The sequence below is a fragment of the Oxyura jamaicensis genome, chromosome 19 (assembly GCF_011077185.1).
Source record: "Oxyura jamaicensis isolate SHBP4307 breed ruddy duck chromosome 19, BPBGC_Ojam_1.0, whole genome shotgun sequence".
Classification (NCBI taxonomy): Eukaryota; Metazoa; Chordata; class Aves; order Anseriformes; family Anatidae; genus Oxyura; species Oxyura jamaicensis.
The window spans coordinates 3106725-3132389 of NC_048911.1; the positions used below are offsets into that span (position 1 = coordinate 3106725).

The 25665-nt window shown below is 46.8% G+C and overlaps 1 protein-coding gene across 3 annotated transcripts in view; it reads right to left on the bottom strand.

Annotated features, from left to right (window-relative positions):
• CLIP2 (CAP-Gly domain containing linker protein 2) overlaps positions 1-25665 on the bottom strand; it is an 81120-nt gene continuing 55455 nt past the window's right edge. For 2 of the 3 annotated variants that reach the window (XM_035343394.1, XM_035343395.1), the window contains 11 exons: positions 25114-25217; positions 22640-22700; positions 18440-18544; positions 15897-16841; positions 12276-12333; positions 10426-10509; positions 9855-10011; positions 9196-9355; positions 8403-8588; positions 4662-4724; positions 1-4016 (listed from right to left, as the gene is read on the bottom strand). In XM_035343394.1, the coding sequence (XP_035199285.1) occupies positions 4005-4016; positions 4662-4724; positions 8403-8588; positions 9196-9355; positions 9855-10011; positions 10426-10509; positions 12276-12333; positions 15897-16841; positions 18440-18544; positions 22640-22700; positions 25114-25217 (1935 nt within the window). In that variant the 3' untranslated portion in view covers positions 1-4004. The remainder of the gene's footprint in view (positions 4017-4661; positions 4725-8402; positions 8589-9195; positions 9356-9854; positions 10012-10425; positions 10510-12275; positions 12334-15896; positions 16842-18439; positions 18545-22639; positions 22701-25113; positions 25218-25665) is intronic. The other variant, XM_035343397.1, reaches the window with a different exon arrangement.

A 25665-nucleotide genomic window follows, 5' to 3' on the forward strand; every position in this document is an offset into this window, starting at 1 on the left:
TTCAGCCACAGATTTTATTGTTTAGTAATGAGCTCACCACACCAGCAAGCCAGGACAGGGGTGATGGTACATGAATACATATCTGGAGTAGTTACACAGACCAAGATTTGTACAGCTTTTGTACAGAGGAAGAAATAAAATGAATCATAACAAAATAGACATTAGCAGTCAAACCTGTTTTTTGTCTTTTTTTTTTTTTATCATACTAACAAAATCTGATAGCCAAAAAATGACTAAGCTACAAAATTGTAATACATACTGTACGGGTAAAAGGTTATCATCCATTTATACATCTAGTATCACCTTTATTCTGGTAACTTACATGAGGCCTATAGGATCTTAGTGTGTTAATAATTCCCTACAAGATAGTGTTGAGCTGCTAAAGCTGCCAAACGACAGAGTACTGGAATTTTTGTTAAGACGTTTACAGTGTCATTTGCATTATTGTGTTTTATTGAAACCCTCATGCACCTCTTCTGCAAGCCAGAGGAACCACTGGGGTAGGCAAGAGCCGTAAAGCTTGGGCTGGTGCCTTCACCCCACAGCGCAGGAGGGCAGCAGCACCGTACTGCCCCTTGCTCCAGGTCTCCAGCTGCTGCAGGAGGAATAAAGCTGAACTCACCAACCAAGACTTTTTTTTTTTTACCCTTTGGTCAAGAGGGTTAGAGAAGAAATGACTAAAGATGGAGCAGGACATTTTCCTGCCCAGCACGGAGCCATGAGATACCTGAATTTCTCAGCCTTCAGCAGAAATCCATCACTAACCGTAGTGGTAGCGAGCCAAGGAGCCTGGCGGGTGTGGGGCGAGCTCCTGCTCTGCACCCTGCCCCGTGCTGGGGGGACGCAGCCCCCTGCCGGCTCTTGGGGATGGAGACAAGAGCGGGGCTGAAGCCGAAGGGGGAGTAAAGGCACAAACAGGAACCAGTCCCTGACCAACAAGAGATGGGTGCATCAACGCTGCAATGCCCTTGGAAACCTCCCCCAAAGAACGAAGCCAGTAAGACCAAATATTGAGAAATACTTTATACACCACCACAAATAGGCAAAAATAGCAATTAAACTTACAAATAAATAGAGGAGCCGGGGAATCTCCTTGTCCTTTCCGAGTTTGTCCCGAGTTTGGTCTCTGACAACCTCTGCAGAGCGGCCACTGGAGGCAGGTGCCCTTGGGAAGCCTTTTGGTGAGGGAGGACATGGCTGGTGGCCAGCCCCCTCCTGGCCACCTCACAGCGTGAGCTGAAGCCCAGACTGTGCGATAACGCGTCCTGTGCCTGGGGAGCAGCTCCCATGGACCTGCACCTCAAGGGGGGTGCGGACACAAGGGACCCAGCTCCACCCCGCTGCCCGTTTTGGCACAGCCTCTGCTGAGAAGTGCCATCAGCTCCTGGCTGAGCCGTAGGGAACAGCACAGTTATACAGCCGGAGAAGACCGACAGCGTGAACTTTAAACCTGCTCTGACCCATCTGCTGCTGTCCTGCAGCCTCACCCGAGCTGACCAGGAGGAGCCGTGGGACTGAGCCGCTCAGGGGGGACAGCCCTTGGGGGGAGGCAGGAGCCAGCTTCTCCCCCAGCCTGAACCAGTGCTGTCTCGGGAACTCCTTCGTGGAGCCACATGCATGCTCCCCAGAACCACTCCTGGGGGATCCTGCCCTGTGTGGAGCCAAGGGTTCATCAAGAGAAGTGGAAAATAAGTTATGGAACAGAAGGGGCTCTCCCACCCGTAGGTGCCCGGGAAGGCCTGGGCTTGGAGATAGGTGGCACGGCGAGGAGCACCCAGCGCTGTCCCCGCTCTGCTGCCAGCGGGAGCTGTGGCAGTGACTTCAGGGCCATTCAGCCAACAAGAGAACTTTGGGAAACACCAACCCTAAATTCTGAAAGACAGCAGCTCCTGCTGAGGTGTTCGCTATTGTGAGCTGTAACAAGGAATGCTCCCTCTGGGATTTTCTGAAGCGATGGAGTTGAATACACCAACCAGAAGGATTTTGATCCCCTGAAACGTCCCAGTGCTAGGCGGATTGGTGGTAATCTTCCTGGTGATTAGTAAGAACTGATTAAACACTTCTACAAGGCAGGATGGGATCCCACTTGAACCATTTCCAGCCAATTAGATCCCACGTCCTTCCTCCCCCTGCCACAAGCCAGATGTAAGCCGTGTTTCTGACCCGCTTTACTCCCCTGAAGTCACCTCCCTCTCTCTTACTCCCTTTGAGTGGGGGGAAAAGCTCATCAGTCCTGCAGCGAGTGAGCAGGACCCAGCACTGTATCGCGGCCTGGATGCAGCCTGGCAACCCACTAAGCAGTGGCACAGTTTCATAGGAAATCAGGGCAAGAAGAAATGAAGCTGACATGCTGTGGTGTTCGTCTGCCTGTGGCCTGGCTCAGATCTCCTCTCAGTGGCCTCTCCTCTCTTCTTCTCATTCACAGATGTCCCCTCATAACAGAAGAGTTTCTGACAACTGGAGGAGTCAGGCACTAAGGGAAGCCTGGAAAAATATTGCTATTATTTTTCCCTGTAGTACTCAACAGTGAAGCTGAACTGGACTCTTTCATAGGATGCTGTTTCACAGCTTTGAGTGTATTCTCCTCTTACTCCATCCTAACATCCCCAGGAACTGTGGTGCAAAGATGCAGAGAGGAGAAAAGCCTCCAGAAGAAGGAACAAGACCAAACAAACCCCACGTTTCCTTCGTGAGCCATCTGGTACCCACCATCACGGCACAAGGAGACGGCAGCGCCCACCTGCACGCTCAGGGTCCCAACCACAAATGTGGGTGCTTGCCTGGGCCTGCACTGCCCTGCACAGACACGAGAGCTGTGCGGGCTCCTGACTTGGATTCCTTCTGCTCCAATTGCTCGTATTCATGTCACACACAGCATTTCTGTACCCCTCAGATATAGACAGCCTGCATGAACGCTCACAGCAGCACCTCAGCCTCCTGCATTCCCAGCAGTAGGGGACAGACACTATACCAAATTCAAGGGCAGGCAACCCCCCAGTTAGCTGTTAAATTAAACAGGCAGGGAGGGAACCACCTCCTCAAGGCATGTGTCCCACACTGAGGGCAGCCAGCAGGGAGCCCTCAGGCCGGTGACGCTGGGATGTGGCTGGCTGTGGAGCCTGGTGCTCAGAAGTCCCAAGAAAGCCCAAGTAAGATGAACGTGAAGCAGGAAGACCACGCCAGGCAGCCCGGCTGCGGCTCAGGATACTGTCAGGCCTGCCCAGTGAACTCCCTGCAGGGAGAGACCAACCAAAAGTGAGCGAGGTGTGCCTGCCCCTCATCTCAGAGCCACCACAGCTCCTTACCCACACAGCAGTGGGTGAGAAATGAAATAAATAACCCTCTAAAACCAGATTATTTCCCATGACATGCTATGATACAAGTACTAAGTGAAGCCTCCGTGCTCCAGAACCAGATGTCTTCTGCCAGGCGAGGAAGGAGATGCTTCCCCACACCCTGTCCTCCTCAGCCTACGCGTACCGGTGTGAACAGTCAGCCCAGCAGGTTTCACTCACTTGTGCAGGTCTTCAAGACACCGGGGTGGGTGGAAGGGAAGGGACAGACCATGGGGGAAGCATGCTGCCTCTGGGCACGTGCTTTGGAGCTTAACACCACAAGCAGATCCCTTTGCAGTTCCTGTGGGGTTACAGCGACTCACTGACACTTCAGCTGCCATCGGGGGCAGCTGTGACCCAGATCACGTCAGACAGTGGGGCAAGGGCAGCTCAAACAATACAAATTCCACAGTCAAAATCAATACAGGTAAGAAACCAAACCCAGAGAGATCTTTCTGCTTCCTCCTGGAACAATGGCTGTCTTGGAAAACTGAACTCCAGGATTGTCCTGATTACATCAGTTAGTACATTATAAACATTGTCCTGCTTTAAAGTGAAAATACTGTGTCTAGTCTTTTGGAGGTGCTAAAGCCAGATGTGGTATTGGTTTTCCTCACTGTGCACAGGAGCTGATACTGGCATGAAATGATCCTCTCCACCTCTTCTCTATCAGAGCTTCTCCTGGAAGAAAAGAGACCTAGTTAGTGAAATGAGGGGAAGCATGGAGGTCTTTTTACAGAAGGGGAAACTAAGCCACAGAACTGGAGTAGAGACACAGCCATGAGTAGAGAATTCAGGCTCACCCTGCCCTGACCCACTGCACTGCCCAGTAGGCCACACTGCCTCTTCCTCAGGCTGGCCATCCTGCTTGTAAGGACATGAAGCTTGAGGCTACAGACTGTGCCTGCATCATAAAGAACAGGGGACACCAGCAGGGCATGTCCCAGCAATGCCACCCACACAAAGGGTGGCACGTAAAGGGCATGTCCTAGCTGATCCCAACAGGAGTCATCATACAGGCACTGACCCAGGGGACGGAAGAGAAACTCCCTTCTAACTGCTTTCCCCTAGAGCAAGTGCCTACTGTCCCCTCAGTGTGCTTCTCACCAGCATCTTCCTGATGACTTTGAATAGTTTTAGCACTAAGAAGATGTTCCCACCACACTTGGGAACCAGGGTTGTGCAAAGCCCCATGCTTTCACTGGAAATGACATGGTCAAGCTTTGCTGGCAAGCCTGCCTCCATTCAAGCGCTGTCCCCAGAACAGCAGGCAAGAAATCACATTGAACAGTCACAGTTTTAAACAGTGTTCCACTTATAGCTTACCTCTTGTTTGTGGGATTTATCCTGCTGGTGAATCCCATTAGCAGACCCAGAATTTCCAACAGGCTGCAATAGAGAACAGACAATATTTAGTGAAGAGAGACAGAGCCGAGTGTTTGCCTACGAGGGCTGAGGTCTGGCAAGACCGCCTTCTCCTCCCTTAGCAGTCCAACACTCAGCGGCCACTCGATGCAAGGAAAGAGGAATGCAAAAATCCCACATCAATTTTGGCAAGAAATTTCCTGATCTCTGCATCCTGGCCCAATCCCCACGTGGGGGACTGTGTCCTTCCCAGCTATAAAATATCCCCCGCGTTCCTACATGGACACAGAGCGGCTCTTCACTTCTGACTCTTAAATCCTGGTAAACAAACCATCAGCCAAGGGCAGCGTTAGCTGCAGAACACAGCACAGGGAACATCACAGCAGCAAAAAGGACGTTTGCCATTCCCCGTTTCCCATCTCTGGGGATGAGTCTGGCAGCCAGGACAAGCTGTTCTATCTTTAGAAAGCACAAGAACTTTAAACATTTATAATGTTTCTTTAGCAGGGATAATACGGAGCCCTTCAGCTTCAAAATGACAGCACAACCAGCACAAACAAGGGAAGAAAGCTGCAGCTTGAAGACATAGCATGCCAGATGTCAGTTGCTTGGGTCTCAGTAATCAGATTCACAGCTGGTGAATTGCTGGTGACAGCAAAACCAGAAGTTACAGGGAGACAAGACTGCAAGGTTTAAAACCCATCATATTTTAAAACCCATCACAGAAGAGTCCCACCTACTGTTCTTGCTTTGGCCACGAAGGTGCATAATCAGTTCTACAGAACTGATGGTTAGCTTGGGCAGGAAAACCAGACAGAGGCAAACTGAGCCTGCACTGCTTGCCTGGATGGATGGCAAGAATGACGCCACTGGTCACAGCCCTGGGGTACTGCACCCGTGGCCAGGGGGAAATACAGGCCTCGTGCAAGGCAATATATCCGACCTTGCCTGCAGCACACCCAGTCTGCACACTGAGCAGCTTTCAGGTGCCAGGAAACAGGTTTGAAATTTGGTCTCAGTACATGATCACGATAATGAACACAAAGTGGTGTAATTTGCTTCAAATTAAATAAAAAAGCTCCCTGCACAATCACTACAAGTTCTCTCAGAAAAAGGTCTGAGTGCCAAATCCTTGTCATTTCCTGCAAAGCTGCAAGATCAGGGTCTCCCAAGACATGGAGAACAGAAAGAGCCTCTTCCTCTATTACAGGACAAATACTTTGCAGCTGCAGACATAGAAACAGCAAGGCAGCAATTAGCTGACAATGAGACGAAGACATACAGTGCCATTATGCTCCCTCAGCTCCTGCACCTCCTTGTCTAATAGCAAGGCCAGCTATGCACATCAAGGGCTGCAGAGCAGTGGCTGACTAAGCCTGCAAAGGGAGAGCAGCAGCAGCTTGTGGTAATTAGAGATTTCCTCCTTGAGCACGCTGTGAAGGCTTTGCAGACAAAGGGAGAGCAATGCCAAGTCAGATCCCTGGGCAACAGCTGCTGCTGGCAGAGAAGAGACAGGGGGTCAGAAGGTAGTGCAGAATGGGTTAGAGCAGAGATGTGGCTTCTAGAGAAGAAACACCAGTTCCCAAACCATTGTGCCACGATCTCTTTAGGCCAGCAACATCCCCAGGCTCAGCCCAAAGGCCCCTGGTTAACAACTCCCTTTTATAGGGGAAAGGATGAACAGACATCATACTGAAACCAGAGAGCTTTGATCCAGACTTCCTTGTAACTTAGACACTTTAAAAATCTGACATCAATAGAAGTTCGAAGCTTAACTTCCCTCAATAATCCCCTCTCTGTCTCTTGATACCGCAGTTTGTAGTTGAAAGCATAATACTATCTTGTCGTATCTCCGGGATTTCTTCAGCATGAAAGTATCAAAGTAATACCGGGGATAGATTAGCTGACCTCATAAGGTCCATTCCAATTCACTTTTATTTAAGATTAGTTATTTTCTACAGCTGGGGAAAAAATAATTACCACCTGCAACACCTCTGGAGACAGGAATGCGAACAGGAGGATTTCCTGTTCTCAAGGGACTCAGCATTAAAGCAAACAGAGAACAACTTCTCCCGCCCCTCCCACAGCTTACAACAGATGAGGTTGTCACGATGCATTTTCATTTGACACACAGCAATTACAGGAGAAGCTAAAGTAACTCTGGGGTACTGACAGGATTATAGTGTGTCTTGGACTGCCACAAACTTGTCATCACGACTACAGCTGTCCTGTCTGGTGCTGGCAGACGGCTGCTGCACCGCGGGATATAAACAGATCGGCTGCAGCAGTCTGATGCTCAGCTGAGACGGCAGAGCTTTCAGGGCTGCAGCTTTTACCTTGTGCTCTCCTCCATGCAAACAGCTGTTTGGAGAGCCTGCTAACTGTACAGAAGATGGTGAGAGAAGAGGAGGCATGATACCCCAAGGTTACCCCCCACAACTCCCACCTGTGCTGGGTAAAACAATCTCTGCCCATTCTCCTTGTCTACTGGCTTGTTCTGCACTATTCCAAGGTGTCCGCCCGAATTGTAGCTCATTACTGCACAAGAAAGTTTTCCAGCTCAGAATTTATGTGAGAAAGTATCAGAGGAGCACTCTGTATCCGGCCTCTGAGGGCCATGACCTGATTGCAGACAAGAGAAAATACAACTGGAAGAGAAAAAAAGGACACAAAGCTAAAAGCTTGGCACGAGGGGCAGGTCACTTCACAGGAGGAATCAGTCAGGGCTTAGACACCACAGGTACGGGATAGAAGAGGCCAAACATGAAGAGTCAGTTTATTTGCAGCCTTCATTTTCACAAAGAAGGATGCAAGACAACAACAGAAGCAGTTTTGCTTTTCTCAGAAGCAAGGGGAGACTCGAGTAAGTCAGGAAGAGAAGAGTGACTTGAACAGGAACATTAATGGTACAGCAGCAAACTTAGATCAGATACGGATGCCTCCAGGAGCTCATAAAAGAAATGGAAAACGTTCCCAGAGTCACCTCTAAAGTTTGTGCTTAAGGACTGCAAGACAATCCTCTCAAAGAACAGATATGGCAGAAATGCTTAACTTCCGTACTATAAGTGTTCTTCATAGTGTCCTTCAGAACACTTATAGTACGGAAGTTAAGGACAGTATAGGAAGAACAAGGACACTTAAGAAATTTTCCTAATGACGGCTTGCAATTTATTTTGTTTTGAAATCCAAAATAATAAATATTTCTCTCTTCAGACAGATGTTTGGAAACAATTACAGAGCATCTCAAAGACCATTTAGACCATTTACCTCTCTCAAAGAGAGATGGCAAAACCTGTATGTAAACTTTCTACGATTGTTCATGGGCAAGGAAATGCAGTCCTGTCTGGGTGAATTTGATTCTCCCCAAAATCCTTCAGGAGATCCGTGCCTGTAGTGCAGAGGCGTGCAGCCACCACATCACTGTACACAGAACAGTTACTCACACTGCAACCTTCCTCAAAACACCACTTTTAGCGGCCATTCTTACAGAGCACAAAAGGATCTGTAATTACCAGCTAGCAAGGCTTTTGTTAGTTTTAAACATCTGAGAGAAGAAAATCTTGCCAGGCTGCTTCTAGGCAAAGGAAAAAAAAAAAAGACAGCTGACTAGATCACCTCCCACAGCACAGGGAGGGATCCCAGGGGACTGCTCAGGATAGATGACTGCCGAGTGCTGAGTGACCTGGGAAACAAGTGCTCTACCTGTGTTTTCTCCGAGGAAAGCCTCATCGCTTCCATGAGCTTCTCCATCTGGTGGCCCTGCTCCAGCGCGTTGCGCAGCACATCCTCCGTGCTGACCAGCCGGTGCTGCAGCCGGATCACTTCTGACTCCGAGGAGGGGTCGATCAGGGAGTATCGCCTCTGATCCGTTACTGATTTTTCCTTGTCCTTATAAAATAATGAGAAAAAAGCTTTAGATAAAAAAAAAAAACACAATTAAAAAAAAAAAAAAAAAAAAAAAAAAAAACACCATAGCCACAGAAACAAAACAGCACAAATCCGCAGTAACTAATATAACCATGTTTTGATTTCAACAGTAGATGGGGTCAGAGCACAACTCTAAAGGCAATCATATCAAGTGCAACCAGCAGAAGCTTAAATTTATTCCCAGGAGTTCACACAAATTATTCACGTTTCAACCACAGGAGGCCACTGAAGTACGCTGGAATTAGAGGACGTTTTATGCATCTTCTGATCTAGGAAAAAGCAATATGGGGGAAACTGACTGGCTTTCAATTTCTGCCCAAAATTTTATCCCTGTTTAGCCACAGATCTAAAGTCTGTGGGAACAGGGAAACAGTGGAGGACAGATGGACATTTCATTGCCTAATGAGGTGCTGCTAGGCCAGGCCACAGCTCACAGGGAGTCATGGAAGTTCCCATCAGAAGCTCACTAGTAATGACAGCAAGCCTCATAAACTGGAGTAAAGGTAAAGTGCTAAAATCCTCCCAGAACAACACAGAACCCCTCCAAACCCCTGGCCAAAGCTCTCACCAGCACGACCAGTTTCTCTCGCAGCCCTTTGATGTCATCTTTGAGCTTCTGCTCCTTCAGCCGCCACTCAGCTTTGTGCACCTCCCGGCTCAGGTCCCGCTCTGGCCCTGGCGAGTGCCGGTTTGCCTCCAGTAAGAGTGCTCTCAGCTCATTCAGGCTCCTGGAAGAAGCAGAAAGAGGTGAAGACATCTCCACAGGCTGCACACCACTGGCACTGGAGTCCTGCAAGGCTCCCTCTCACCTTTGCTACAAGCACACCATGAAAGACAAGCCAGCAAACCCATCCCAACTCCCACTACTACAGGGGTTTCAGATCTCTTCTCCCCCTCTTTGTGCCAGCTTTGCAGAGTCTGGGACCCCCACAGGCACCACGTTTCACAGCGGGGCAGCAGCCAGCTCAACTGACTGGTAGATGATGATATTCAGCACCCACGTGGACACTGAGCTGCGTCTTGCCGCTCCTGATGAGCGGTGAAAGGGCAATCTCTCCAGTAACCAAAGACCCTGCTTTTAACCGAATTCCCTCATGAACAGGAAACCTAGGGGCTGGATTTCAGCAATTCAACCTGGAGATTTCTTTTGGGGGTGAGTTACAGGACTCTGAAGACATGCACCCACCCACCATCACCAGCTCTTGTCCCTCAGGCCCGCACACTGACCTTTCCTTCTTGAGCAGCTCCTGGCTAATCACGACCAGCTGCCCTGAAGCATCGTGTGTTTTCTTGGTCAAGGCTTCCAGCTCACCTTCCAGCCTCTTCTTTTCTTTTAACACTGAATCTGCCTTCTTTTCTGCAATTTTGCATTTATTTTCCAGAGCTAAGAGAAGACGAGGATATAGGGAGGAAGAAAGATTGCTTACTTCTTTACTCACGTTTCTACTTTCTGCCTGTCCCAATCACCACTGCTAAAAACACAGGTCTGGTGAGCTCTGGATCCAGCCCTGCTTAAGAGGAGGTCTCAGAGACAACACACCCAGCTCCATTTCTTTCATCTTCTGACATTCAGTGAGCCCAAACCCCTCCTCACTTGATACTAGTGTCATCTGCTGGATTTGTTCTCTTCGTGGACTGAAATCCCTGAACAAATTCTTAGCAACGATGTCCACTAACAGGCAGGCAGTGTCAGGTCTTACACCTGCCTGTTTGAGCACCTGGGCCCTTATTAACACAAGTACAAAGGATGAGCAGAGAAACGCATTGTTCCCGCCAGCACTGGATTAGGGAAACTTACCACTTACTTGGGCCCTTAGGGTTTCAGTCTGGGACACCAGCGATGACACCTCCTTGTCTCGTTTACTCAGCTTGTCTTGGAGGTCTTTAAGCGAATGAAAAGAAGAAAAAGACAGATTAGGAGCCTGGAAAATGCTTTGTGCAAATCAGGAAGGCATGGAGCGTGGGGTACAGGTCAGGGAGCACAGTGCCAGACAGGGGCACTGCTCACTGCCTCACCCTATCCAGGAGTTAGCAGACAGGATACACAGCTAGGAGGCTGTATTGGACAGGTTTAAGAAGGCAAACACAATGGGGAAAAAATAAGTAAGAATGTAATTTTAATAAAAACACACCCAGGAAAAAAAAATAACAAAAAACCTTTCAGCACATTTCCTTGTGTGTTACCTACTGCACTGGAAGGCAGACACTGTTTCAAAAGATTTTATTTTTATTTTAAATCTGGAACAATATTTCCACCCTCAGGTGTGGATTTGAAGCATGATGCTTTTAAGGCTCAAGTCTTTTTAAGTACATCCTGTACGTAGTTCATTCAGCGTGAGGCCACATGAGCATGAACTGAGCAGGCATTATAAGAGCGGTGGCTGATGGACCTGGTTACATTCTGCCCTCGTGAGACATAAAACCCTTGTCAACCAGCATACAATTTGGTACAACATATACATCATCCTGTACCTGCAAAACCAGTGATGTGACACTAATATATAGCAAGCTACATCCTTAGCAGGACTTCAGAAAAGGGCTGTGCAGAGAATGGACTCCTTAGAGGTGCATAACTGAGAGAAAGCTATGACACCATGTCACGTTTGAAAAGAGAAGCGACAAGTTAGTGGTTTAAGATCACCTTCGTGATCTACGCTGGTAAAGTTTTTCTACAAAAAGCAATCCTAAGGAAATAGAGAATAAGGAAAACATGAGTCCCCTGGGAATGAACGGGACCCTCAGACATGACCTGGGAGCACCTCACATCAGCCCCAAACCCTCCACAGAGGACCAGACCCAAGCCACCCACAGCAATGTGGCAGCACATCACTCCCAAGAGTGAGGGTACAGAGACCGCCGGGGCCACGCAGCTGTAACCTTGCCAGGCTTGCTGTTGCTCAGATTAGGGGTTACAGCTTTGTGAGGGAGCCTGAACGCAATTCAATTTCAAAGCTACGTTATACAATTTTCCTTAGTGCATCAGCTTCGGGCTTTATTCAAAAGATGGATTTGATTTGTAGTGAGCTTTAGTAAGCGTAATAAAAGTTTCTAGGAGAGTACTGCTAATGGTAGATACAAATTACATTTGGTGAATGCATTTTACCTGCTGTAAAATCCCTGATGGGACGGAGTGTGCCCATTTCCCCAGATCTGTCTCCAACCTGCACCACCTACATGGTGGATGTCTGGAATTGAATCACTGATATGTCGACATATATGTTCTATGATATATGTTTTATACTGCTGGACTCCAGGAAGTGGTTCTTCACCAAGAGGGTGGTTGCACACTGGAACAGGCTGCCCAGTGAAGTAGTCACTGCACCAAGCCTGTCTGAACTGAAGAAGCAATTGGACTGTGCACTTCATCACATGGTCTAAAATTTTGGGCAGACCTTAGCAGTGCCAGGAGTTGGACTTGATGATCCTTATGGGTCTCTTCCAACTCGGGATATTCTATGGTGCAACAAAAACAAACATCCACCTCTACATTTGCTCAGTTTAGAAGGCAGATGACAAATGCCATGCAGCAAAACAGGAGATTAAATGACTTCCTACGCCCCTTTCACACAGCTGTGCCCCCAGTAGCAGAAAGTCAGAGGAAAGGTCCCTAGGACAGGGTGCTCCATGACAAAAAGACCAGTGTCATACCTTCCATAGTCTGCTTCATCCTTATCTTTTCTTCTGAAATGTCATTAGTTTCAATCATCTGAAATAAATACAAGACATGAAAGATAAAACAGCCCTTAGCCCAAAGATTCAAAGCAAAACCAAGAGCCACAAAGCCCCACCCAAGCAGAAGTCTACCTGGTGTCTGTGTTAGGATGTTTTACACCCTTGGTGGGAAACAAAGACTTTTGTGGAGTTGCTTCTACAGTTGGGTACTACTGAAGGTCAACAGCTATTGTCTGAGAGTGCTCACATACAAGAACTTACTGAGCACAGCAGCGAGATTTACCCCTAAGGGAGAAGGGATCAGACTTCCCCCGTAAGCTCTGGGTGCAGCTTCCATGTGCCCAGAGTGATGGAAGAGCTGCTCCGGTATGGACCAGTCTCCTGTGGGTAACGACGGCCAACATGCAGCCCAACCAAGGCTGCAAGTGCTCCTCAGCATTCATCTTGAGACCTTTCAGGCAAGAATTTCCTCAGTTTCTAAAGAATCCAAAGTTGTAAGAACGGCAATAAAATGATAAGATAATAACTAATAGATAACGAATGATATTGATTAAAAGCAAATGCTGGTCTAGATAGAGGATTGTGTCTTTTCCCCAACCTCTTCTGCTCATACTGCAATAAAGTGTGACTTCAGAGCTCACAGCCTTGCAAATGCAGCTCGACTCAGCCAGCAGTGCAGGTATATTAGTATTTTAGTCTCCTAATCCAGCACCTCTCCATCAAACACACCCTTTAAGATGACTGTTCACACACTGTTACCAGTGCTGCAAGTTCCCCCATCCAAAACAATGTTTGAGGATCTCCGTCTCAACTGTCATCTCAGTGAGCCCTGAACATGGAAGAGATCTTTCTTTTCATCAGGTGCAAATACACTTTGTTAGGTGGACATCTTGGAGTAACACAGCGCTACCCGCAGGTACCCTGCACGTGAAGCTCACAGGCTCAGCTCCACAAGGCTGCCAACAGAATCACGCTGCCCGCAGCGTTAATAATGCCAATAAAAACCCCACAGACGTTCACTCAGTGTTGTTGAAAACCTCAGGAAGGGCACAAAAACTGCCCACCTTCCTGCTCTAAAGTGACAGTCCCACGAGAAAGCAAGACAAATGGCATCAAACTATGCCCAGGCTCCACGGGGACTAAGCCACGACAGCAATAAGATGTGTGTGTGCTCTCAGGGACATTGGTATCAGTCCTGCACGGTCACCCACCAGAAGCACAGGCTGTTGGGGATCCTGTTGTTTGCATCCCTTCTCATTTCCTCCTCTTTTCCCACAAAAATCCCACACTACATCTCTCCAGAGCCAGTGCGAGTAGCTAGGAGATCCCAAGGGAATCCCAAACACCCTGGAGAGAGGGCGGCCGCTGCACAATCCCCAGCCCACGGGAGATCTGACCCGTCCCAGGAGACTTTACCTCTGCCCCCATCAGGGTAACTTCTCCCTGAAGTTTCTGCCCTAAAGCTCCATTCAGCTGCACACAACTGCCTAACATCCATTTCCTAGATTTCAGCTTTCATCTCAAGATAGATTCAGGTAAGCTATCAGCAAGAAATCTTGGTACCTGCCCAATTTTGGCACCACGCAACTACCAGCCCTTGTCTTCTAACAGCTGACAGCAGCGATTAAAACCCAAACTTCCCATCGCAGAGGCTAAAATTCAGCACTTGAAACTTCTTCAGGGCCAGCATCATTCTCTGGGGCCTGAGCACATGGTTCCCATCCAGCAGCTGCTGCGGCCACCGCTGCTGAAAGCCCCGAGGTCAGGCCCCAGGAGCTTGTGTGTGCTGCAGGATACGGCTTTAGCAGAAACAGGAGCACACCCAAAGGGGGGAGAAATACCCTTCCTGATGTACTTCTGGTACAGAAAGTTATTTAACTGCTCTTTGGAACCAGAGTTATGGCTCTCACTTGAAGGAAAGAAGGCACATTCAATCACACAACATTTGTTTGCTTAAAATATTTGGATAGTTAATACTACAGTCACATTAAATTAGCTAAGATGTTTTAAAATAGAATTTGCCCTGTGACACTCAAAAGCTTTCACCCATGCATTTCTTCCCATGCTTTCCCAATTTTAATTGACACACACTTAAAATAATTATTTCAAGACTCCCTGGTTCTAATCCAACACCAATAAAGTCCCCCAGAGCCCTCTCATTTATTTAAATGGCTCTGGAACAAGCCTCCAGTTTCTTTTACATTCATTCTTGTTTAATTCTTGGCTATAATATGTGATGCCTTGTAATAACAACCCGCTTCTCCCAGGGCCACAGCTGTGCTTATTGTTCATGACTCTCTTTACTAGAGGAAATATGTTGAGCAACCCCAGAAACACCACTAATGCTGTGGATCCTTCCTCAGGCTTTCCTCTCCCAGCCAGCTGAGCACGTCTCTTTGCAGGCACGAGGCTCCGACTTGGCCAGCAGTAATTCATGGGCTTGACTTTGCTGCCTCGCAGTGCGACTGATTTCAGTGGGACTGCTCATGTTGGAAAACTAAATACAAGCATTATATTCACTTCATTGACACCTCGACATGGAACAGACTGTATCCCCAGGGACAGACACCAAATGAATACTCTCAAATCATGCACATTTCATGGCTTGTTTTCAATTTTCCTCATCCCCACGGAGCCAACTTGCAGCTTGTCTTTTAGTTCATTTCTCAAGCAAAAGCCAAACACAAAGTGGGGTCCAGTCTGGAGCCAGGAGTGGCAATCTCCCCACTTCACTCTAGAGCAGAGGATGTGAGCAAGCCATGAACAAACATGTGTCCCTCTGCCACGTCACAAAGCCAGGATCACATCCCATGGCAAACAGCCAAAAAAAAAAAGACTCAAAGCCACACAAAGGTCACAAAAAAGAAACTGACCTCTTTATATTACTACTGCTTTTATTCTAGCCTTCCCTGGGAGGCTCAGGACTCTCATTCAATCAGGTATTTTATTTCCCTGGCTTAGTGTCACCCTGACCCTTGCTAGCAACATTTCCGCTACAATCCTCACAGGAAGCATTTTCTCTGTCTCTTTAGCATGCTGTGAGGTCACACTCCCCTTCCATCGGCTCAGCCCCCCTATCTGAGGCTCTCAAATCATGCTCCACGTGCTGAGCAAGCCATGCATTCTCTCAGCATGGGCAATGCCTCTTCTTTCACCCTGTCCTCCACCTACCCCTAAAAGGCTTTGCTTGATAATACACCGAGGCTGCTGCAGCTCCTTGGAGGACAACAGACATGGCAGAACTGATGCTTTTCCAGCTAAGAACGCTGCTTGCTCAGAATGAGCCTGCTTCTACCAAACCGTGGCAGCCCTATTCTGCTGCCACAGAACTAATGTAGCCTCAAACCCAGATGTGGCCCACTTGCTTCTCTTGACTCTCACTTTTCCACCCGTGCCACTGTACTGGCTTTCAAGAAAGGGAAGAAACCCTCAGCACGGAGATGCTCTGCAGAAAAAGCATTACCAATAGAAATTAAAAACATCCAAATACTTTGAGGCACAGAAGCCTCAGCAAGTTGCACAAGACAGCATCTGAGCACTACCCCTAGGAAGTGTTATTAACAGCGATAAATAAGCAAAGTGACCCGAAAAGCATACATTTGCATGCTGAGAAGGATGCAGGGCTTCCATGGACTGCAGCTTGTTCTCTAAGACAAGCACTTTTTCCTGCAGTCTGTGGATCTCCTGTTTGCTCTGGGCTTCTGTTTTCTGCAGCGTTTCATAGTCCAACATCTTCTTCTCAGCTAAAGAAATCTGCTCTTTCAAGAAAGCTATTGCTTGTGTCTGGTCTTTATATTCACTGTGAAGTTTCTCCAGTTCATGCACCCTCAGCTCCGCATCTCGACACTTGTCCTTCATATCTTGGAGCTCAAGAAGGTGCTGATTGCTTTTGGCTTCCAGTTGCATTTTCCAGTTGCTGTTGCTTTTTTCCACATCCTCCACAGCCTCCTGCAACTTCAATTTGAGGCTCTCTTTCTCCTTTATATGAACAGCTGTCTCAATGTCATGCTTTGCTTTCAGGTTCTCCAGTTCAAGCTGGTGCTCCATCTTTATACTCTCCACCACTGCCTTCAGTTCCACGATCTCCTTGTGCTGGGTGTCGGGGCCAGTGTTCAGTGTGGCTTTGAGGTCCTCCAGAGACTTCTGGTGGTCAGAAGCTAACGTGTCCAGCTTGGACTTCCAGTTGTCCATGAGCCCCATGTTCTCGTTAGTGGCTTGCTGAACCTTATGCTTTAGGTCAACGATTTCTTGTGAATACTTCTCATTGATGGCTTTCAGCTTCTCCATCTCCTGCTGGTACTTCTTTAGTGTCTTCTCGTACTTCTCCTTCAGCTGGCTGCTCTCCTTCTGGTGCTCCTTGTTGGCAGACAGCAGCTGATCACGTAACCGAAGAGCCTCTGACTGCAAGCCGAGGTGATGCTCGGGAGCCTCTGCCTGGTGAGAGCTCCTCAGGCACTGCCGGAGCTCATCCACCTCGCTGCGCCTGAGGCTCAGCTCCTCCTCCAGCTGCAGGATTCTGGACTTCTCCGCTACCGTGGTTAACTGCAATGTGACAGAGAAGACAAAGTCAGTGCCCACCTCTCATCGCTGCACTCTTCCCTTTAGCAAATGTGCTTCAGTGGAAGTAAATCCAAAGTACATTAGTCAAGGTTCAAATAAAAAGAAAACCCAGCGCCCTCCAATCTGAGTAGTTTTGCACCAGGGTAATTATAACCAACTGCTACGTCTTTGTGCCAGTTACAATTTGTTTTTCTAATACGAGCCTCTCATTTTCAAGAGAGAAACACATACCTTTGAAATAACCCTTGATATTTGCTAGAGAGCAGCAACAGCAGTTTATGAAAAATAATGTCCCGAAAGGCCATTATATTTCTAGACCAGGCATCTTGCCAGATGATGCACAGAGGAAACGTGACTGCACATGCAGGAGTACCACAAGCATTGAAACCAGCATTAAACATTTCGTGTTTCCTTTCGTGCTCAGCAATCCTCAGCCTACAGACCCCGCACCTGCAGTGTAATTTGTTTACCCTGGTGTAAAAAGGAGAAGGGATTTTACATATGAGTACTTGTTAGAGTTTATTAGCAAAGTAAAAATGACACAGAAGGCTAGAGGATGCAAGACAATAAATCTAGCCATGGTTAACACTGAGCATAAGGTCTGTGGGTTGGTGCCTGACAGTCTGAACACAGCCTAACGGTGCTGAACTACCTGCTGGTCACAGGGAGTTCAGCGTGCTGTGGCGATGGATATAGAAGAGGAGATTTGACTGGGTGAAATATTAGAAAAAAGGCAGAGGAAACCAAGAAACCAAGTGAATCTTCCAGTGTCAAAACACAAGCGATCAATTCCATTCCACTTGCCATTTCCCCTGCTAACCGCCAGCCCGGGAGGCTGGCTATTTTTGCTTTTCGATGGGCACAGGGGCATTCAAGCCATTTAGCCCTTTGGAAAAACCTCACATTTGCATTTTCCACAACTCTAACGAATCCATTGCTGACAAGCAGGCTCACTGGAGCAAGCTTGCTGCTTCCCACACCGCACAACAACAGCATGAAAAAGCTTTTTTTCCCCACCTGGGGCTGCATTTAGGGTTGGGCACACAGTTCATACAGGCAGCACATCCTGCTGCTGGCTCAGCATGGCCACAGCCGAGGATCAGAGCTGCTCCACCTGGACTCACCACTGCTATCCTCCACCTCAAATCGCAGCTCCCCTGGCTGGAATGGGGGGCACAGGGAATGCTGATTGCAATGTTATTTCCTATTGCAGCCTCAGGGAGCCTCTAGGCAAAATGAATTGTGCAGGGTTGCAGGTATTATTCCGGCATGTTAATTGAATGATGAGTTGTGAAGAGCTCATGGGTCAAATGGTGGCATGGGGCAGAGAAGCAAACTCAGTCTGAGAAATGAATCCTCCCCACAAGCAGCGAAGCTAGGATATATATATAGTGCTATCACGTCCAGGAGAGAGAGAGCAAATAAAAATCAAACCAAACAAAAACCAGGGAAGCCTAAATTCAAGCCAAAACCAATCAACAACACAAACCAAAAAAGAAACCCAAAGCAAGGCATCATGAGCATCAGCACGGGGAAAGAAGCACGCTGCTCTGCAGGCAGGGCGAGTGGGGGCGGATTACCCTGGTGTCCTCTAATTCTCTGAGGAGTTTTTCAGCCTGTGCCTTCTCAAACAGCAGGCTCTGCTCGAGCTCCCGTATTCGGGCATGCTCCAACTGCGTCTGAGTCTGGTCACACATGGGGAAAAAAGAAGAACAGGGGAGATAGGAAAGGGGAGGGAGGGGAGAGAGAGGAGAGGAGAGAGAAGGCTGCAACATCATCTTCAGTGTACAGGACAAGGAAAGGCAGTTCACAACAGGAGGAGAATAAAGATCCAAACAAGCAGGAGAAATCCAACCAAAGCGATCACCACGGGATTTTACATGGTACTCAGAGGCTATTCACAAGAAAGTGGGATCTGTGCAGGGAAAGCATCCCTCTGCATTAAGAAGCTGCTTCACTGTTTTCCTGCATCAATGCTGTACCGAAGATACTTCCTAAAAAGCAAAGCTCCCACCGCTGAGGATCACCAGTACAAGGCCCTTGCACCACATAAGAGAATGCAAAGGCCTTGCAATGATTCTCCTGCAAAGACCTTGCAATGGTTCTCCATTCTCCTCGAGAAAAATCACAAGGCAGACTGAAAAGGCTTGCAAGCTCCCCTCCTCTTTTTGCTCTGAAGACAGCTCGAACCCTGCACGAGGTGGACAAAAAGCAGGTCATACCGTACACAGCAGGTTGCTAAAGCCGCAGGTACACTGCACTGGAAGTAAATTACAAATTAAGATACTGCACTGCTACATAAATCACTGCTTCAGGTTTGAAGAGGACTGCTATGAATTTCAAAGTGATTTTAAACAAAAACCAACAGCCTTGTACAAAAGACAACTTAAAAACCAACCAAACACAGATGAGTGAGCTACGCACACAAGTTCATATAGCCTGCCCAAATCCCAGAGCACTGACTCAGTGCGGTGCTTCAGGACTCTTCCCCTTTAAAGCAGAAGCACCAAATAGTGGCAGTTGGTGGCAAGCTTCAGGAATCCAAAGTGACCACGGTAATATCATGCAAAATTTCCCATAAATAAAAGAGGGGAATCCACGAGTAAAATGCATGCAAACTCCAGCCTTCGCTTTTTTTTTTTTTTACTCTTACAAAACCAATATATTCCTTTGAATTAAACTGGACCTCCCCCCATAAAAAAACAAACCGACCTGACCAGAACTGGATTTCTTTTTACTCCTCATTTTCCATACAATTAATTGCTTTCTGCTCTTTCTCCTGGAACCAGTTCTAGGGATTTTTTTGAACAACTAGCTAGTTGTCTACAGATGATGGGAACTGAAGTTTGTGAAAATCCATGTTTTCATACGCGTTGAAAGATTAACTCTACACGTATTCACAGAAGGTAAAGATCAACTACCAGATATATTCAGACTACTCCATATTTTATGTGGCCTATTTGACGCCCAAAGGAAGAAAAAGATGTGGTCTCAAGAACCCAAACATTAAACACCCCAAATAATATCACAGAAATGCAGAAGTTGATTGAATGCATCCTAATTAAAGAAAAATTAAAGAAAAATAAGATTTATTTTTTTTTTAACCGAGTGGCTTCTCCCACTCTACACAGCTCAGAGATCCACATCCTAAGATGGAGGAGCTCCAGGCTTGATTTTATCTACAGGGATAATTATTCTGTTAACACTAATGAATTTTCACTAACTTACACTTGCCCGTAATTCCCAAGTGAAACTTCAGCAATGTATACTTTTGAAATTACCTTAACTGGTGGCAGCAAGTCTGGTATAAGCTACCTGAAGATGCTGGCCTATTATAAAACTAATCTCTGACTCTACCAAAAAACCTCTCAAGATTCCTGAGATTGGCACTCAACTTTCCAATCAAGCTACCCCAGCTGCACCTGGTATTCTTGCTCAGTATCTACCAATCCCGCTATTTTTTAAGTCTGGAAAAATGTATCAGAATAGAGGAGGAGAAAAATCAGGAAAGAAAATTAGATTACATGTTTTACAGTCCTTAAATATAGCTTTAAGATTTTCATTGAAGTCCTGTGTTATTTCATATTTTATGCAAATTGGTTTTCCTAGTCAATATGACTCATTCTCAAATCCAAAGCTTCACTGCACTTTTAGGAAGCTTGGATTTGAATTTTAGGGTTACTTCTTGCTATCAGCCTCAAGTTAGATTTCCCCCTGGTGTGCAAGGTACCACATAAGTTCCAGGAGATGAGCACGAGACAGTTCCTTGATGAGATTAATGTTTCCTATAACAAGCCTTCTACCATAAAAAGCCTTTCATACAAGTTGTGTTGTCCCCACCCCAACTTTCTGCCATTGCTTTCCATAGGAAATGGAAGATAATCTTTTCTTACCATCATGCCTGATGCCTAATCTAAAGGAGATCTTTTCTTACCATCATGCCTGGTACTGGCCTTTAACTGCCTTCTACAGAGGCACTGCAAACAGCTTTTGGTGAGAAACTAGGGCAAGACCACTCACCTCCCAGTACTCTGAAGGGCTCCTGGTGTAAGAGGGCTGCAAGACCCTAAGTTGGGGGGCCAACCGTCACTGGGCTTTGCTTTTGGTATTTCAGTGGTTAATTCATCTCTAACTAGAGATGCGAGGAGCGGTGCTGGCAGCTGCTGGCTACGTAGTGACTACAAGAAGAATGTCAGAACACCTATTTCCCAGGAAACATAACACAACAGAGCACTTACCACCTTGCCTTCCAGTCAGAGATACCTGCTTAGTGAGTTACTTGTTTCTGGAAATCCCAACCATCTCCACAACAAAGCAGGAAGGTGAGAATTAAACTCCAGTGGGACATTCATCCAGTCTGAGCATCCAAATCAGGATAGGATGTAGACACTAACCACAGCCAAACCCTCCTACAACACCTCTGGTGTTCGAGCCCTGGGGAAACATCCTCAGTTCTCTGGATTGCCCCAGAACCAAGCTGCTTCATGACTCGTATTAAGAAGGTATTTGTTCTTCTGAGCAGAAGAGTGTGAAAGCTGGGACCGAACCTTGTCAGCCTGCCAGAAGCTTGGTCACATCCTCATTGCAAAGCAGCTCCCTTCTAACCCCACTAAAAATCAGATCTATCCCCAGTTGGGGACCTACAGTCATAGGAGCTCTTATGTCACAGCAGTGTATCATCTTGCTCTAGAACATGTACTTCAAAAAACAAAACAAAACAAAACAACATATCTGCTAGGTAACCCTGGCTCCATTGCCATTACTCCACAACTTGTCTATAACACCTAAAGCTTATACAGGGATAATTCACTTATTTCAAAGGGACTGATGGATCAATCCCACCTTCTCTAAGGCACTGGGGGAAACTGATCATCTAAAGACCTTAGGAATCAACAGAAACCTGATTTGGTACTCACTGACTAGGCAGGAACTCCACTTGTCCTTTAGCAAGGGTCTGCTAGCAGTGTATTGCTGATTTAAACCCTGTCAAACACATTACTCTGCTTTCTCTTCTGGATAACGAACAGAGGTTTAAACCAAGAGGGTCAAAGCCACAGCAACATGCCACACTGCCTAGTTTTCATGTTTTCCTGGCCTGTTATTGATGTGATTAATGCAGGTCCTTTGATTTTTCTGGTTGTTACTAACCTAGCAATCTAGCTAAAGATAAGGGAAATCCCACAATTTACAGAAGTATTTCCTTTTCCTTTTTTGCACTGAAAAATCTCATGCTTAGGCAGGACAAGCTCCTAACACCACTTCCAGTTGCTACAATACTCTTTGAGCAGCACTGCTCAGACCACCAGCCTTTCCAAACAAAAGGGTATTCTAGTGTCAAACCCCATGGGCAGAGGACTCCACACGGGGATACTACAGGTCATACAATACGTGGCATTGGGCTCAAATGGAATAGCATCTCTCACCTGCCATGTGCCCATTAACCTCTAACGGGACACTGCAGGGACAGTGACTGAGCAGTCAAATCACTTTACAGTGGAAAATCATGTCTTAAAATGCATTCAGATAATTAGTTTTTAACACTGCTTGGCAACTCATGGTAACATCCAAAGCCAGACTGGCTGGATGAGATTAATTCTGGGCAGCTCCTAGCATTACTAGGGATCAGGCAACATACCAAAGAACCATCTTCAATTTATACCACAGTGTTTGCAGCAGCCATCACTAAAGGAACTGTATTGTTTAGAGTTGAACAAAAGGTGGCAGAAATTACTAACGTGAGGCCAACACATGCAACTTCAAGTTTTGGTGAGGGTGCTTACCTCCAAATCCCCCTTTGTTATGGATTCTTCCTCCACGCGGAACTGCAAGTCCTCCACTTTCCTGCAGAAGGGAAGAGGAGAGACGAAGAGTGATCAGTGACACCCAGATTAGCATCCCACCTACAGGCAGTCATTGCACATGGGCCTTCCCTGCAGAACAAAAAGCTGAGAAAAAAACAAACACTCTTTAATATATAAACAGCTCTGCAGAAGCTAAATGTCAAGGTACAAGAAGCAAGCCTACGCATAGCGAGCATTTGCCTCCTTGCAAGGTACATGCTCCCAGACACACTGTTCCTGCTGTACTACTTCTCAGCAAGCACAACTGCTGTTCATTGACACCAGGATCCTGAAAATAGCAAAGCCACAAACAGTTTTCTCTGTTTTACTTAGACCCTGTTATCTCACAGCAGAGCACCGGGCAATTCCTGCGCCAAACACAAATGGTCCATACAAAATATTCCAGGGGAATCAGAGCCTCTGCCTTCTTGGCAGAGGCTGAGCAATGCTTCATGTTGCCACAGCATGGAAATGGTGAGTTACCTTGGCAGGAAAACCTTTAGAGGCTGCACAGGTCAATCACGCATAAATACGCATAAAACCCCATGCACAAACTCAAAAGCGCCTCAGAGTCTTTTGCAAAGACTGTATCTTGATTGGATTTTCTGTTCAAAGTAATTCAATCTCCTGTTAAACTCATCCCTCTTTGTTCTCTTTACTGATTAAAAAAGGCAATAATGAGGATGTTGCACTGGTAGCCAGATGTAAGGACTCTGATTCAGTTACAGATAAAAATAGCTGTGGGTGTACATATCTAACTTCATAAACAAGCTTCCTTGTCTAAACCTCCTCTAATTAGAGGAGGCATCTGTTGATATTTAGGAAATAGCTCAGCTGTCTTGGGTTAAAGGGCCTCCTGGAGCTGGGAAAGTGAGCTGCCTACCCAGGGAACAGGGAGACTCGTGCACGAAAGAACAATTCATCTTCAGGGAGCGTCGTTCAACTGAAACCAACACCATTTTCAGGTTTTTTTCCCCAGTTACTTAACACACAGAAATGTTTTTCCATTCCCACCGGAGAGTTCAATTATATATATGGAGCAATTGGCCTCCAAAAATGACAAGCAGATCTTCACTCTTATACAAAAAGGAAACGTATGCATCATCATACATACATAGATGGGGCCTCTGGGATGTGGGGAGGCAGAGAATCACACAACAGCAAGGCCACACTGCGGTGTGACTTGCCTTCCTCAGGAGGAGGGTCTCCAATCACATCAACAAATAGATGGGGAAAGAAACGGTCTTCAGCAAAGCCAGACTGTAGAGAAAGTGTGGGGATCTGGGATTGCCCAGCCTGCAGAGTTCTCTTTATTATTCAGTATTGTTATTTTATAATTCATCGCTAACCCAGAACACCCGAAGGCAAGGCTTTGCTCCTTGTTGATACCCAAGTCCCCTCTTTACTGAGTAATTTCAGTTTACACAGTGACACGGCTCAGTCTGGTTACAGTACCAAACTCCAAAATTATTGGCGTTACCAGAACCCTCCATTCCTTCAGGCTAATAATGCTGCTTCTCTCTGCTCTGTGTCAGGAACCAAAAAACAGAGAAGAAGGCTGGAAACCCTCAATAACTCCACTGCCCAGCAGGAGACCACAGCTACCTGGTCTTCAGCTAGCAGTGGTCTATAAAGCCGTTGCCCACACTGTATTGTCAGTGCAACATTGGCATTGTCAAATGCCCTTGGACATGCAAGCAGCCTGTCAAATATTTACCAAGGTCCTCACAGGAGTGTCAGCAGCTTAGAGTCGTAATCAGGAATGGAAGCTGATAATGCTTTTTGTCTGAAGCGCTACATGCATTTGGCAGGGAAGCGGGTCCAACCACGCAACATCTTTTGGCAGAGAAGCAGAGCTGCCACCGTGCCAAGCATGAGCTGTCCTGGCTGTTTGTCTCCTGCCTTTCAGTTACTTTGCAACAGGGGGCAGGTTCAGCAGAGCGCATTCAAAGACCCCGATATTGCTCACATCACAAAAAAATCAGCTCACTGCAACCCCATAGGATGATACGGCATTGAGTGGCCTCTAAGAACCTTAAGACTTTAAGACCTTAAGACAGGAATGCACGACACTAACTGAAAATATTTCCTTGTTTGTTTGTGACCAGCAGCAGTCTGTCAGCAAATGGGAGAAGTCACCATACTGGGCGCCCATCCCTAAATAAGTCATGACAGATGTTCAACTACAGCAACCTTGTTCTGAACTCGTTACTTGAAGCAGCACCACTTTTTCCTCCATTTAGGCAGACTGCAGTGGCCAAGACAGGGGAACACAGCATATCTGAAATATGGGAATGACCCAATGACCCTTCCAGTCACTTTTTCTCCTTAGATCCAATGAAAGATGTTCTTAGGTACAAGCTTCATCTCCCCCATGATTTCAGCTCCTCCACACCCATTCCCTCCTGTTTTACCTCTTCTCTTCTTCCAGCTGGTTCAACAGTTCAATCTTCTCCTTTTGCATTCCATCCACCAGAGCTCGTGCCCTCTGGAGATTTCCCTCTGCCTCTGTGACGTACTGCAGTGAAAAGAGAGCCCAAGTCAGTTAACCATGTCTGAAACAGTTAACCGTTAACAGTTAACAGTGTAAAGTTAACCATGTCTGAAGTACAGAGTTGTTATAAAAGGATCAGAACAAGGGAACAGAAGGTTCTGATGATGTTTCAGAGGTTGCTATTGTAAGAAGGTGGATTTTCCAAAACGCCCAGTATAAGTATCAAAAATTGTTCAATCTCCACCAGCTGTAAATCTGATCTGTGTTTCAGCACCTCGAACACTGTGCATAATCCAGCTCTGATCAGATTTAAGTACTTCAAGCCTGAACAGTTTTGAAAACCTGGCCCAAGGCTGCCAGATCCAGTTCTGCCCTGGTCATGAAGCAAGACTCATTTCAGAAATGCATGAATTCATTTGTTACTGCTTATTACTGGAAAATATATAACACAAGGAAGACTTCAGCTTGCAGT